Source organism: Apus apus, chromosome 1 (genome assembly GCF_020740795.1).
Source record: "Apus apus isolate bApuApu2 chromosome 1, bApuApu2.pri.cur, whole genome shotgun sequence".
Taxonomy (NCBI): domain Eukaryota; kingdom Metazoa; phylum Chordata; class Aves; order Apodiformes; family Apodidae; genus Apus; species Apus apus.
The window spans coordinates 58881618-58897439 of record NC_067282.1 but is presented as its reverse complement, the minus strand read 5'-3'; the positions used below and the strand labels follow the sequence as shown (position 1 = coordinate 58897439).

General features: G+C 46.3%; 1 protein-coding gene across 3 annotated transcripts in view; it reads left to right on the top strand.

Moving 5' to 3' along the window:
* The first annotated feature begins 472 nt into the window (after positions 1 to 472).
* IRS2 (insulin receptor substrate 2) overlaps positions 473 to 15822 on the top strand; it is a 30007-nt gene continuing 14657 nt past the window's right edge. Inside the window, exons 1-2 of one of the 3 annotated variants that reach the window (XM_051608260.1) lie at positions 473 to 4277; positions 6486 to 8319. In XM_051608260.1, coding sequence (XP_051464220.1) covers positions 785 to 4277; positions 6486 to 6523 — 3531 coding nt within the window. In that variant the 5' untranslated portion in view covers positions 473 to 784 and the 3' untranslated portion in view covers positions 6524 to 8319. Of the gene's footprint in view, positions 4278 to 5629; positions 6068 to 6485; positions 8320 to 15822 lie in introns of those variants that run through there. The other 2 variants (XM_051608261.1, XM_051608262.1) reach the window with 2 other exon arrangements.

The window sequence follows — 15822 nt, the reverse complement described above, 5'->3', positions numbered from 1 at the left end:
CCCCTCGCCCTCCCCACCCCCTCCACCGCCGGGGTTCCGATGGGTAGCGAGGGGCAGCACCGCGGCTGGCCGGGCGCACCGGCTCTCCCCGCCGTGCCCGCGCCCCCGGCAGGATCCGAGCGGTGGGCGGGGGTGGGGGCGGGCGAGGCGGGTCCCGCTGCGCCCGAGGGGGGCCGGGGGCTGTGGGCGGGAACGCGCTCGCCGCGCGGCGGAGGGGCGGGAAGGGGTGTGGGGGGGCGAGGCTGCCGCCGTCCAATGGCGGGGCGCCGCCTCGCCCCCGCGGGCCCGCCCCGCCGCCCCATTGGCGGGCGCGGCCGTCGCTCTGGCGGCGCCGCGGCCAATGAGGGGCGGTGCCGGCGGCCGCCCGCGGCCCGCCCCGTCTCGGTGTGTGAGCGCCTCGGTAAGGCGGCGGTCACGTGTTGTTTTGCTCTTTAGTTGGGGCACTCGGTGCGCGATGTGTTACTTACGGCGAAACTCCCGCCGGCGCCGGCAGCAGCCGCGGCGGCACCAGCAGGAGCAGCGACGGCCGGGGAGCAGCCGCGGCGCCGCCGGTACCCGAGCCGGGAAGGACGCCGAGCGGCCAGCGGCAGCACCCGCTGCTTAGAGGCGACGGCGGAGGACCCCGCTGCGGCTCCAGGCATCCGCGCTCTCTCTGCGGAGGAATAACTTTATTTTACCCGCGTCCCCCTCCTCTGTTTTTTCCTGTGGGCGCTCGTCCCCCAGTCCCGCTCGGCGGCGGCCGCAGCGAAAGGAGCCGGGCGGCGCTCCCGGCGCCGGGTCGGGGATGGCGAGCCCCGCCGTGCTGGGGCTGCTGCCCCCCATGAGCTCCCCGCCCGGCCCCAACCTGAACAACAACAACAACAACAACCAGGGCGTGAGGAAGTGCGGGTACCTGCGCAAGCAGAAGCACGGCCACAAGCGCTTCTTCGTGCTGCGGGGCCCGGGCGGCGGGGAGGAGGCGGGGGGCGCCCGGCTGGAGTACTACGAGAACGAGAAGAAATGGAGAAACAAGTCCGGGGCGCCCAAGCGGGTGATCGCCCTGGACTCCTGCCTCAACATCAACAAGCGGGCGGACGCCAAGCACAAGTACCTAATCGCCCTCTACACCAAGGACGAGTACTTCGCCGTGGCGGCTGAGAACGAGCAGGAGCAGGAGGGCTGGTACCGCGCTCTCACCGACCTGCTGAACGAGGGCAAGGCGGCCTGCCTGGGGTCCCCCCACCGCCACCTCGCCTCCCCCTTCTCTGCCTCCTGCAGCGCGGCCGCCGCCTCCCTGGCCGCCGCCGGCGAGGACCTCAACTACGGGCTGATCACGCCGGCCTCCGCTGCCTACCGGGAGGTCTGGCAGGTGACGCTGAAGCCTAAGGGCTTGGGGCAGACCAAAAACCTCACCGGCGTCCACCGGCTCTGCCTCTCGGCCCGCACCATCGGGTTCGTGCGCCTCAACTGCGAGTTGCCCTCTGTCACGCTGCAGCTGATGAACATCCGCCGCTGCGGCCACTCCGACAGCTTCTTCTTCATCGAGGTGGGGCGCTCGGCGGCCACCGGCCCCGGTGAGCTCTGGATGCAGGCGGACGACTCGGTGGTGGCCCAGAACATCCACGAGACTATCCTGGAGGCCATGAAGGCGCTGAAGGAGCTGTCCGAGTTCCGGCCCCGCAGCAAGAGCCAGTCCTCATCCTCCTCCTCCTCCGGGGGGGCCGCTGGGCCCGGCGGCAGCGGCGCCTCCGCCACCCACCCCATCACCGTGCCCGGCCGCCGGCACCACCACCTGGTCAACCTGCCTCCCAGCCAGACCGGCCTCCTCCGCCGTTCCCGCACCGACAGCCTCGCCGCCGGCACCAAGTGCATGCCGTGCCGAGTGCGGACGGCCAGCGAAGGCGACGGCTGCCGGGTGGGCTCGGCAGCGGGCAGCCCTATGAGCCCGGGCCCCGTGCGGACCCCCCTCAGCCGCTCGCACACGCTTAGCAGCGGCGGGGGCCGGCAGACGGGGAAGCTGCTGCCGGTGCTGGCCGGCGGCCTGCAAAGCAGCCGTTCCATGTCCATGCCCGCCTCCCACTCGCCCCCCTCTGCCACCAGCCCCATCAGCCTCTCCTCCAGCAGCGGCCTCGGCTCCGAGCCTGCCCACCCGCATCACCCACAGCGCCCGTCCAGCGGCAGCGCCTCCGTCTCCGGCTCGCCTAGCGACGCCGGCTTCATGTCTTTCGACGAGTACGGCTCCAGCCCGGGCGCCGACCTGCGGCCCTTCTCCTCCTCATCCACCGCTAGCAACCGTAGCAACACCCCGGAGTCGGTGGCCGAGACCCCCCCGGTGCGGGACCCCGGGGGCGGCACCGACCTCTACGGCTACATGGCGATGGAGCGGCCCCCGAGCGGCCGCCTCTGCTACCGGCCTTGCCCCGACGCCGCTGCCGACCGGGGGCATCGGAAGCGGACCTACTCGCTGACCACCCCCAGCCGGCAGCGGCCTGCCCCGCCGCAGGTCTCCTCCGCTTCCCTCGACGAGTATACGCTGATGCGCGCCACCTTCTCCGGCAGCGCCGGCCGCCTCTTCCCCTCCTGCCACGCCGGGGCTTCCCCCAAAGTGACCTACACCCCCTACCCCGAGGATTACGGGGACATCGAGATCGGCTCCCACCGCAGCTCCGGCAGCAGCAGCACCAACCTGGGGCCGCCGGCAGGGGGGGGAGGAGGAGGGGGAGATGATGACGGCTATATGCCCATGACCCCCGGCGTGGCCGCAGCCTTGGGGCAGGGAAGCCGGGGCGGCGATGACTACATGCCCATGAGCCCCACCAGCGTGTCCGCCCCCAAGCAGATCCTGCAGCCCCGGGCGGGGGTGGGTGGCGGGTCTCCCGGGAATGGGAGCAGCTACAAGACCAGTTCGCCCGGGGAGAGCTCCCCTGACGATAGCGGGTACATGCGGATGTGGTGTGGCTCCAAGCTGTCCGTGGAGAGCTCGGACGGGAGGCTGAGTAACGGCGACTATATCAATATGTCCCCTCGGGACCCCCAGCACGGGTCCCAGGCTCCCTCCCTTACGCCCCCGGACTTCTTTTTCGCCCCTTCAGGACACGGGTCCAGTGAGCCCCCCAAGCCGGGCTGCTATTCGTACAGCTCCTTACCCCGCTCCTACAAGAGCCAGGGCCTGGCAAAGGACAGCGACCAGTACGTCTTCATGAACTCCCCGGGGAGGATGATCCCGGAGGAAGGGGTGTGTGATGTGGGCCAGTCGCCTGCCGGCACCTTCACCCCCTCCAGCCACACGGTGCCTTCACCCCTGCGGCACAGCCGGACCGAGAGCTTCCTGAGCCAGCGGTGCCAGCGGGTGGCCCGGCCCAGCCGCCTCTCTTTGGAGGCCTTGCGGACAGTGCTGCCCAGCATGAACGAGCACCCTCTGCCGCCCGAGCCCAAGAGCCCCGGCGAATACATCAACATTGATTTCGGGGATGCTGCCGTCTACTCTCCCCCCTCGCTGCCTGCCGACAGCCCGGCCTCCTCCCTGGGCTCGGGCACGGGGCAGAGGCGCTCCCCTCTCTCAGACTATATGAACATTGACTTCGGGTCACAGTCGCCCTCCCAGTCAGGCACAGTCTCAGTGGGCTCCCTGGAAGCACTCTCTCCAGGCTCTTCCTCCAGCACCAGCCAGCCTGATGGTCGCTACCTGAAGGCAGCTGTGGGGGTAGCTTGTTCATCCAGCCCATCTGATGGTGGGGATTACACCGAGATGACCTTTGGCATGGCCACCACCCCACCCCAACCCATCGTTCAGAAACCAGAAAGTGCCCGGGTCACCAGCCCGACGGCTGGGGTGAAGAGGCTCACCCTCTCTGGGGTGGAGGCTTTCATTCTCTCCAGCCCTCCCCCAGACCCGAACCGGGGGGCCAAGGTCATCCGGGCTGATCCCCAGGGGCGCAGGAGGCACAGCTCGGAGACTTTCTCCTCCACCACCACTGTGACCCCAGTGTCCCCCTCCTTTGCACACAACCCCAAACGGCACAACTCGGCCTCAGTGGAGAATGTGTCCCTCAGGAAAAGCGAAGGCCTGGAGGAGGAGCAGGGTAGCAGCCCCATGTGCCGGGAGACCTCGGCTGGCTTCCAGAATGGCCTCAACTACATTGCTGTTGACGTGGTGGATGGGACCCTGGCAAACTGTGACAAAGCCAGGTTGAAAGCCAGGCATGTCCTGAACGGGGGCATCAATGGAGTGGAGATGAGCGCCTATGCCAGCATAGACTTTCTGTCTCACAACCTGAAAGAAGCAAGTGCTGTGAAAGGTGAGTAGCTACCTCTGACAGTGCCTGCCACACGTGTTTGTGCTTAGTGTTTTGTTTCTCACCGTGGGATTGTGTTGCTTAGAGCACTATTCCTCCTCCTTTCTTAAACGTCCTTTCCTCCAAGATGGCCTGTAATAAACAGTCTTGGAGGAACTCACTAGCTCTTTGTATGAGAAAAAGTTTAATTTTGGGATACTTCTTCATGTTTGAATTCTACTGTGCTATTATTGTGAGTGTATACTTCTGGGTACCCCAATAGAAACTAGTGTTTACACAGTTACTATGTTTGGGCTGTACTTCAGAGTTTTCTTATGTAAGATTTTGGAAAGTGTTTGGAAAATGTGACCAAAATAGTTTATGTTAATGCAGCTTCTAAATACTATTTAAAAATGTAAAATGATTGAGTTAAAAAACAGGATTGTTGGACTGAGAACATCAGATTACAAAAAAAAACAATCCTTGGCTGTCTAGCTGGGAAGGTCAATCATACCAAAATAAGAGAGGATAAATTTAATATCTTGGTTTTGAAATGTCTTATCTCTTGCAAAAGTTTAACAGTAAATCATGATGAGCGTGGAATGTGAATTTTTTAAAAAGCAGTAATTCTTTCCAGAAGCCACTATATGCATGAGCTGTTGCATCCTGTATTGCACATTTCACTTACAGGCCCACCCCTATGGTGGTGTGTAACTATGTTCCAGCTGGCAGCTCAGTCCCAGTGTGAATGACCAGTTGTCTGGCTTGCTTTTATATGGTTTACGAATACTGGCTGTTAAGGCAAAACCAAAGGAATCGGAAATTTAGGGTGAGAGAGAATTTAGGTTTTAGTTATGTAGCTGTTACTTTGTTGAGGTGCTAGTTATGCTGGTTTAAAAGAAAAAAAGTGAAGAAACAAATACAAATAAATATCCTCTTCTATATATCCGCCTGCCTCTTCTTAATGCGAATTTGTACATGACTGGGGGCTGGTTGAGGAGGGCACAGAACAGCCAGTCAGTCTGTCAAGGATGAAAAGTTAATGATGAGACGCCGCAGGGATTCTCTTAGCTTTTGAATTTGTGCAAGAGCTGGTACTTTCAAGCCCTATGCGTCTGTAGCTGCAATAGGTGTTAGGGGTCGAGCCAGGTGAAACGTAGTAGTTGCTTGGAGGTGAATAGGTGTTGCTTCTGTGTTCCCAGCGCTGACAGAGGTCATCAGTAATAACCAAACAGAGCGAGTTCTTAAGAGCCACTTGCAGGTTCTGTGTTGTTTGTTCGGGTTTGTGTTGTTTTGTTTTGTTGTTGTTTTTTTTTCCTTTGGTTTTCTTAGTAGCTAGTTGATTTTGAAGAGGAAAATATGTTCTCTCTTGATAGGAAGTACAGGAAGATGGAAAAGATGAGAGATCCACCGTTTGCAGAGCAAGCTCTAAACCTAATTAAGGCGAGAGGATTGTTTGAATGAAATGTCAGAGTTTGAAAGGATGATCGCTTATTCTGAGTGGCTGGAAGGGCTGAGGGCAGAGCGTTATTTGTCTGTTGCTGTTAGTTTTGTTGGGGTCGTTCTCAGGATTCCTGTGGCTGGACCCAGGCTGGTGCGATCGCTCTCCTCGTCCAGCCCTGGGGTCGCGGTCCCGGGTACCAACAAAATGTCGCGCCCCTCGTTTTGCGAACCGGTTTTTCACCAAAAAAACCAAACCAAACCAAAACACCAAAAAAACCGGGGCGTTTTTCTTGAGCCACCTACAGCCCCAACTGCACACCAAGCCCAGTGTTGAGAAAGAGCAATTTCCACAACATTCCCCAAACTGCTGACCCGGGGAGGGGGCGGGGAGGGAGAGGGAGAGGGCGGGAGGAGGGAGGGAGGGGGCAGGGGAGCGCGGGTACCAGTTACCGAGAAAACCTGGAGTGGATGAGGGTGCGGGCACCATCCGGGCGAAAAGCAGGAATGAAAAGAGATAAGCAGGGGGAGCTGACTGCTGTCCTTCCCATCCGGTAAACAAAAGGGTAATGCAATAAACATAGCTGTGTTCATTAGGTACACAGCGTACAAGGGAGAGGGTTTAGTTCTGCTATATGTTTTTCAACGAGTGGTTGGTTATAGGCTTGTCTGATTTTAATATTTACTCTGCATGCATGTTTCTTTTTCCTCATTCCTGCAAGCTTTTAAACACAGACCACCACATCGAGAAGTGGTGTGGGGAAGCTGATGGGGAATTTCCTCTGTCTTTAGGAGGCGAGGCTGTCTTCTCCACTACCCTGCTGCCGTGAGAGGTGCACGCCGTGGTTATGGGCCCGGGGGGTTCATGTGGGCAACACTGGGCCGAGGCGGTGAAGGGAAAACCTCACACAGCATCATCAGTCAGCAGTGTGCAGGGTTAGGTTCCAAAAAGGGGGTTTCAGGTTAATTGCACTTCCGGCAGAAAAACTGGAAAAGTCATAGCGTGGGGGAAGAAGAAATACATCTCAAGGGACTTCATCGCTCTTAAGTAGAATCAAGTCATTCTTTGTTGCAAGTGTCCTACTTTCTCTTTTGTTTTTCACTGGGATTTCACACCGAAGTTCAAGGAAGGACTGCTGCCACTGTTTAAAAAGATCGCCAAGTGCTGTGCCAGGGTGTTTGAATTTAAAACATTGTGATTTGGGAGAATTTAATGTTTTGCCGAGAAACACATGCGCAACTTAAAGAAAAGTGTATTTTGGGCGTTAGCAAGAGTATTTTAACACAGTTCTAATGCAGGTGGATTTGAGACAATCCAATTTTGTAATAATTAATGGTTTGCACAAGAAAGCTTATATATTATCAGCCTTGTTTACTTAGATGTTTGCACTTTTTTCAGATTTTTTTTTTAAACTATATTAGGAAACTTCTCCAAAAAACAAGAGAGGTTTCTAGTAATTTTTACACAATGGAGAATCTACATGTATTTAATATTTAGAACAAGAGAATATCAGGCATACAGGGTATACAAACAAAGGCTCATAAAGTACCTTTCAGTATATTTCATATTTTCATTTGTATAAAACACATGTAAACAACCAATTTGAATTGTTCCTGAATGTCTGTAGCAGTAGATGTACTTTTGTGTGGGTAAGTGTTGTAAGGGAAACTATTTGTATAATTTAAGTGGCTGATGTTCATGTGTAGCTTGTCTCTCTGCTATCAGTAACTTGCCTCTGCTGTAGGGAGTGCTGTGCTTTTGGAAATCTCCATATTATCCTGTCGTGGCAAGAGCAAGTGCATCCACAACTGCTGTCAAAACAGAAGAATTAAAAAGTTGCTTGAAATTACCGGTTCGTTTAGTTTTACTGTGTTCTGAAAGTGTGCAAATATTTAAGAACTGGAGAAGCACTTGCCTTCATCTGATTTGTAAATAAAATAGAACTGTTAGTGGTTGGTTAATACTTGTTACTTGATGATAAGTAGCCTTTGTTCTTAAATTATGACTGCTTTTGTTCCTTAAGAACTTATGAACTGTGTCGGGTTTTCATTATTTATGGAAACATTTACTCTAATTTTTCTAATATAAATTATTTATTCCAGTATATTTATGCCAGATTACACCCAACAGTGATTCCACTTTTTTTATGGTGGATCTTAATTCTATTGGTGTCAAGTGGGTGTTTTGTCTCTATTTTGGTGGGGTTGAGATTTTATCCTTTGTGTGTATTCCTGAAATTCTTAAGTAAAATTCCCATTAAATTTAATGGGTGTGTAATAGGGAATTTTGCTTAATTGAAAACATCAGACTTGGATGGGTTATCTTAAAGGAATGCTCTGTAACTTGTAAATGTTTCTAGTAGTTGGTCTAGTTTTCTGAAATTGAACAGGTACTATGTGTAATGGTGCAAAAAAACCCTGAGTGTTGGTTTCCTCATGTATTAATCACTTTTGTCTTGATTTATTCAAATAAGTAATCTTCTGTAATGCATCTGCTTAATATCATAATAAGCTGATTTTTTTATAATAATGACACCCCCCCTCCCCCCTTGCTTTGTCAATTAGCTCTTACTTTTGTGAGGGTTTTATGATTGCACCTGAACAATAAAAAGCCTATCTTAAGAAATCTCTTCCTGTGTCTTTCAAATGACATTTTAGGTTGTTGAAGACATAACCCTTGTTTCCTTTTTCTTCAGTATTGCTTTGCACAATGAATTATATTATTTAGGTTGTTTTTTTTCCCACTCTAATATGCCAACTGCCATAAAGTTTTGTTTCTCAGAGCAGCATGAGATTGTTTAATAGTCTCTTTACAATACAACAAAACTTGTATTCATTTTTAAATCACTTTTTAAAAATACTAAAAGAACTATACATATTTTCAACTATTTTTTGAATAAAGTAGTTGTAGTACTTTCTCTTACTGATCATTTCCCTTGGGACATAACAATTAACATCAGATAGAACTGAACTACTTTTAATAGCTTGCATTGTTTGATTTTTTTTAACCCCTTGAAGTTTAGAAATAAAAATTTGAAGTTTTCTTTTACAACCTCTAGAAATAAACTTCTTGCCTCTCAGTTTGCATTTTACAGCTGACCACACCAAAATGGTTAGGTCTCAACCTAGCAGTGCCGCTTGTGCAGTACACAATGTAAACTGAAGTTATCTAAGATGAAATGAAGCCTTTTCTATTTTAAATTGTTGATTATACGGATGTCAGCTTGTTACAAACAGACGGAATATTAAAATGCGTAAATTGTATTAGACTTCTATTTTGCTTTATACTTTAAAATTATGTTTAGCTGTACTGCTCATAGAAAGAATGTCATGGTTTCTTGGAGACATTTAAGATAAATTGTTATAGACCCAGTTGAATAGTGGGTTTGTTCTAAAATGAGCCAGTACAGTCATTGCTCAAGGCAGAGGAAATGCTTAGGTTGATGATTGCTTCTGATTACTCGATTTCTTTCAAGATAGCTACAGAGACTAAGGTTCGCTTGTAAGTAAAATGGATAAAGGAACATTAGAACAGAAAGAGTCTTAGGACATGTTTTATATGGTGTTTCTTTTTTTTAATATGGAGAGAATAATGTGCTTTTCTTTACACTTGATTTACTATTATTTTTAAGTAGTATTAATTACACTGGAATGCTGAAGTGGTTTAAAAGGTGAAACTCAGTAAGCATCCACAGAAAAAATAAGCTGAAGTTAGCTTAACATTCCTTCCTCTTCAGTAGTTAAATGGCAACCTAGGTACATCCAGGTATTTTCCTGTTAAAATCAGATTTTCTCTTAGGCACCATTAATATGTTTCTTTTTATAGTAATAAACACACAAATAAAGGGCTATACCTCGGCTTTTTTTTTTTTTTTTTTTTTTTTCCCCCCCCTCCCCATTTGTTGACGTATAGGATGCTTTTGTCCTGGTCATCCATATGTTTTCTCTTTGTGTCTAGGTGTGTTATGTATTAGTCATTATATACTTCAGCACAGTTTGTGGAAGTTTTTATTTTATGTTAGTGTGGTGTGTGTAATAGCAATTTAAAGTGAGTATAGTTACAGAGGTGATAAATCAGGACATGGAGTTACGAGGGTTTCACAACTGTTTTGTTTTGGTTTCTTACAATGTTTGCTTAGAAGCGATCTGTGTATACATGGGAATCAGTAGCATCCCTTCAGTTTTTAGGACAGTGTGTAGTGACCTCAAAGTTCAGATATCTCTTGTTTGTGCGTCTGTTGTCTGCCATGTAGTTATTTTTAAAGTTTTTGTGTGTATGTATGTAGAGGATCAAGAGTGGCAACCTTGAAAAGCCAAGTTCAGCTGAACAGTCCCCTTGCTGGTTGTTGAAAAGGCTGTTTTTTGCTCCTGCAGCCTTTCCAAAGGAAAACTCTTCTTGCTTGTTTGGTTTCACTGCTAGTTGTCTCAGTTGCCTTTAGGTATCCAGCATGTGGGTATCTTGGGTTAGTCAGTCCACCAGACAGTCTGGGGAATCAGCAAGGGTGACTGCTCCCATGCCTTTTAAATGCAAGTTGCAAAGTAGCATGGGTTTTCCCCTGCATCTCTGTCAGCTATAGAGGAAACCACGATTACTAGTTTAAATTGCATTTGCAGTTTCCACACTAATTTAGGTAGGATGAATCCCTTAGTTGTAGAGTTGTGTTTGTATTTAAAGCAGGCTTTTAAGGCCTAGGTGTTACAAGCCTGATCCAAAACACAGAGAAATCAGTGTAGAGATTGCTTACATCTTGACAGAGGCAAACCTAAAAGATACACTTCATGGATTGTTGAAGTGTGACCACATGTAGTAACATCTGAGGCTGTTGCTTGGTGAAGTGAAAAATGGACCACTAAACTAGCACTTTTTAGAAAATATGCTCAAGATAATGATAAATCCCTTTGGAAATTGACTTCAAAGACTAATAACAACACTGGGAGTTCTGTTATTATCCAGATTTTTTACTAAAAAAAAAAAAAAATCAGAAAAATTGTTCTCAGATCTTTATTGGTGCTGATGGCCCGATATTGTGTATAGGTGTATCAAAAATAGTAATTTTTAAAAGTCCAGTTTTGGGGCACAGTGAAGGGCAGTACACTTCCTGAAGACGTATGTTACAAATTAACAGTGGGGAAATACTTTCCAAAAGAAACATCTTCCATACTAGGCGGGTTTTTTTGTTTGTTTTCAAATTCAAATTTGCATGTCCCAGTTAAATAAAAGTTATTTTAGTGTTTTTTTCTTAGTAAATCAATCACAGAAATAGTTAAGAGGAAGAAAACAACCAGAGCCCCAGACTAAGCCCCCACCTCTGACAGCAACATCTACGTTGCAGAAGAGTAATGCAATAGCTTGATTCCATAGATTAGGAATGATTCAGTGTTTTGTTTACATTATTTGTCAATCTCTTCAGCATGGTAGAGGAGAACACTTCCTTCCTGGCAGATGGCAGCCCCAGGGCCATGCACCTGCCATTACAAGCACTTCGTGCTAGTAATCTACCCCAGCATCGCTGTTGACAAGAGGCTAATGATGGGAGACTGTCTGCCTGACAGCCTAAACAAAATAGGAACATATTTGTCCTTCAGCGAGGGTTTGAGAGATCTTAGGAAGGACAGGCAGGACGGTATACTGAAACATTACAATGGAATTTAATTTAGACCTCTTTGGAAGCAATGGCAGTGTGAGCCGCTTTTAAGATAATGATGCTGCAGAAAGCAAACAATGTCTCAGAGAGTGGTGTTTCTTTCTGTTCCTGTGACAGAGCAATGGCCGACTTTATATTTAATAGTGCTGTGTTGATGGGAGGAAGGCTTGGGTGATTTGGCTGGCTGTGCCACAGTCCTCTGCAGCAGAGTCTACCCTCGCCAGGAGTGCGGGGTCGGATGTACTTGCACAGGGCTCTGTCTTGTGCTGTTAAATGGGGCCAAAGCGGGGTTAGAAAGCAAAAATATCTCTTTAATTGTTTGAGTGGTGTGTTTGGTGCTTGCATAATGCATTCCTGTTTCAATAATTTGATTTGTAATATTATATGTTTTTATGATGTCATTAGACTGGGATCTCTTGTTTTCTGTTTTGGTAATTTCTCTTTGTGTTTGTGTGTTTGCTTTTCTTGTTTGAAGTGAGTGTGGGTGATGTTTTAAGGGGACACTACGCAAGGCGAGGGTATGTTTGAAGTAGGCCAGGATGTTCTTTGCTAAATTTAAAAAGTACCCAAATATTGCCCAGAGTTTGTAGAGCATTAAGTGGGATTACACAATGCATGGATCAGACATTGTTGAGCAGCTTGTTTTTGTTTGAAGGGGTGAGAAATGGAGGCACTGGGGCTTTAGTATGATACCAAAATAGCAAACTTGCTGATACCAGAAACAGCCCAAGTTTCTTAGAAACAGTAGAACACAGTGGCCAGTTTTCCAAGCTTTTCCAAATGATGCCTTAGTAAAATGTGTTTGATGTGTGTAGTCATGATGAGTGTAAGGTATGAAACTCATTTTTACATTTGGTCTCAATTTCCAAATCTTTTTCACAGACAGTTTAAAGTAGATGAAGAACAGCACTGTAAATGAGACTTGAGGCAGAGACCTTTGCTTTACTTACATCAAAGACAAATCAGTAAATCATTCTGGTAACAGTAGGTAAATCATGTCAGTGAAACAGGATTGAAGTAGCCTTAGATTTGCATCTTGCATTGTGTCCCCCCAGGCAGTATATTATTGAAAAACAGTGTTTAGGACAGTCCTAATGTCCAGTTTAACCCCTCATTAAATTGGGTAGTATTGTCAAGCTGATGTATGGAATGAGAAGTCAGAAGATTTTTTATAATATTTTTTTTTTCTTTGGATCTAGGCTTTTGCTCACCAGAAATCACAAAACTGATTGAAGAAGACATCTGAAAGTCATTTGGGGGAGAGTTAGGCTTAACTCATATGTACCAGACCAGAACAGTGTTGGAACAGTTGCTCAAGAGCAAGAAAACAGTAACAGTGCTGGCTCGGTTTGCCATCACTGACTGAGATAACCGGCTATAGAAAGTTACTTGCAATAACTGGCAACGCTATATTTTGGCATTAGTTAAAAGAAATAAGAACCAAATTGACAAATGGATGCAAATCCCACCAACTTTCTAGTTAACGCAAAATGCCTTTACACACCAAGTTCATTGTTTCAACTACTGTGGTCCCTCCAGTGCTTGAATTATGGTGAACTTACGGTGTGAGTTTCTTATGTAATCTTTTTACCAGTTGCTCTGATACTGGAGTTTTCAAAAACCTCCATTGAATTGTTTCAGTTTACTTTAAGAGGCAGGTGAAATGTCAGGTGAAATAGCTAACCATAGTTTTTGCTGATACCTAAAAAAGACCTTGCAAGGGAGTTACGAAATTTGGATCTGGAAGGTGAAGGTGAAATCCTTCTGGAAGGCAGTTGCACTTAATTGTGTTGTAACATCATTTGTTTTTACAATGTAAACACTTGGAAAAGTTTATAGGAGGGTGGACTTGCATCTTTTACAACAGATTTCAGTCCTGAGCAATAATTTCTGCCAAAATTAATGAAATATAACTATAATAATACTGTCTCTTTAATATAACAAAACATAAACACTTTTGTTGTAACAACCTTGTACAGAAACTATTAATAAAGATTTGGTATGGTGATTAATACTGAAGTTGTTCGTAAACTATGAAGTCACTTTATGATAGAATTATGTACAAATAATTAGTTTTGATCTAGCATAAAACTTTGAACATTTATGTTTGGATTTGGAACTGAACTTGTATAACTTAACGCAAAGGTCCATAGTGTTCTCAGTGGTGAGGTTACAGAGTTAGTACTCATGACTTTAACAATACTTAGAGACAAGTGACTGTGTGGAGGAGCATTAGGAGTAAACACATATATATGATCCTACGACACAGGATACTTGAGAGAGTTCACCAGAAGATTAAAATGGTTATTACTAGTTGATGTCACAAATACAAGCAAGACATTCTGACATGCAGCAATGAGTGCTAGAAAAATACTGCTTTCCTTTGCGTATCTACAGAAGGGTAGCTGCTAACTGTTCTGTTTTAATCTTTAAATGTCAAATGAAAATCCTGTCAAGATAAGCTTTGAACTTTAACCATAACTGGTGCATTTTTAAATAAATAATAGGTTGCATGGGTTCTAAATAAATAAACAAATCGGTAGTACTCAATTGTTGAATGTTAGACAACAGGACGATTTCCAGATACAAATGCACCAATGCATTTCAGTGCTCTAAGTGATTTCTAGTCCAGGTCCGCTCTTAAGTTTTTTTTCTATGTGAGTGTTCAAGTGACAGTAAACAAAAAGCTTTGTGAGATAACGTAACATGAGATAGCCATCTGTTTTCAGAAAAAAAAGAAAACAGAACTCAATAGGAGTGAAATAGCTGGACTTTTACTGAATTTTAGTAGAACTAGAATTCCGCCCTCAGGAAAGAAATTGATGGACTTTTATTTTAATACATGTATACTTGACTGTGCTCAGAAGCAGAAACAATAGACACAGATCTTGTAGATTGAGTGAGCACATTTGAACTGGTGTGTCTGAATGCAGAGGGAATTGGTCTGTGCTGTGAAGGAGCTGTGTAAGAGGTTTAGGTAGCACACTGCTGTTTGATGGACTCAATGTGAGAGGTCATTAGAGAGTCTTTTGCGAGACTGAAATTATTCCCTAAGTTTTGAGTCTGCTTCATTGGTTACAAACACAGCAAGCTGTGACTTGCCGTACTGGCCATGTAGGTGCTATGCTGTCATATTGACAGAAACTGCTGCAACATTTTCTATTCCTCTCACTTCTCAGTAGGTTTTCTGTTTTCTTTGTACTCATAGATTGGCAGGTGTCGCTTTTACAAGGTGACAACATTTCAACCATGCTACTTAAAAAAACATATTGAGAGTTATTTACATGGTATTTTTGATCATTTAGGCTTGTATTCTGTTAATTTTTACTTTGCAAAGGGTATAATTGTATTGTTTTTTACTAATAATTTCTCTGTTGTTAGAGTACAGCTTGCTCTGTTTCCTTAATTAAGCATAGGAGAAGCAGAATGCTGAACTTAAAAAAAAATAATAATAAAAAGAGTTGATACTTCAGAACATGTACCTGGGAAACGGTGAGCTCGTTGAGGACTGATGAATAGGAGGCAAGTTTAGACTCTCCATCCCAAGTGGAATGAAGTGTAGACATCTTGACCGTAGTTGGGTACCTTGACTCTGAAAATGTTCTTAGTATTTCCTATTAGTTTACTTTTTTGCTTGTCTTTCTGAGACATTTTCCCTCACATTTTGAAAAGGGCTACCTGAGCAGCTGACTCTTGCTCTCCACTCTGTAGACCATTAAAACTTTTATGTAAACTGCATGTTAAATTATTTGCAGTACTATTTTTAATACTGTAAAGTAACCATTTTATTGGAAAGTGAAGTGGGTTTACGTTATTCGTGTGAGCGTGGCTGTGTTTTTATGTGTGCGTACCTAAGTTCTTAATTTTGCTTCTGTAGTCTAAGAAATATTTCACATTTTGATACATCTCAAAAGGTATTAACTCATTATTTGCATCATATACAAACAAAGCAGATTCTTAACTTCTTCAAAGTAAAGTGTATTTGATGCATGAAAGCCTATTGTTTCATCAGAGAAAGAAAGCACCGTGCTCAAAAGAGTTATATTTGATAGTTGTCAGTTAATCCAGGAGTGGGAAACACTTGTCTAAATTCCATGATTTGGTTTAGAAAAAACAGTGGAAGTAAGTGGTACCCATATTAGTATACGGTATAGCATAGTGAGCTATGACTGTAACTGTTGGAATGAACAGCATTGCCATCTGTCTTTTAAATCTGAAATTCTGTTTCTTCATTGGATCAGAAGCTACCAGAGATTTTTTTCTGAGTATGTGTGTTTGTCTTAAACTTCTCCTCTGCTTCTGTAATGTGTTAACTTTTCATTTGACAGAAGTTTCCAAGGTTTTTCATAGCAACAATGAGATATTAATAGGGAGGCACAGAACCATTTCTCTTCATGGATTGTCTTAGGTCCCTTTTTGGGCCATTTGTGACCACATAATATCTCTCTGGAATAGTAATAATTAATTACTTCAATTATTTTTTT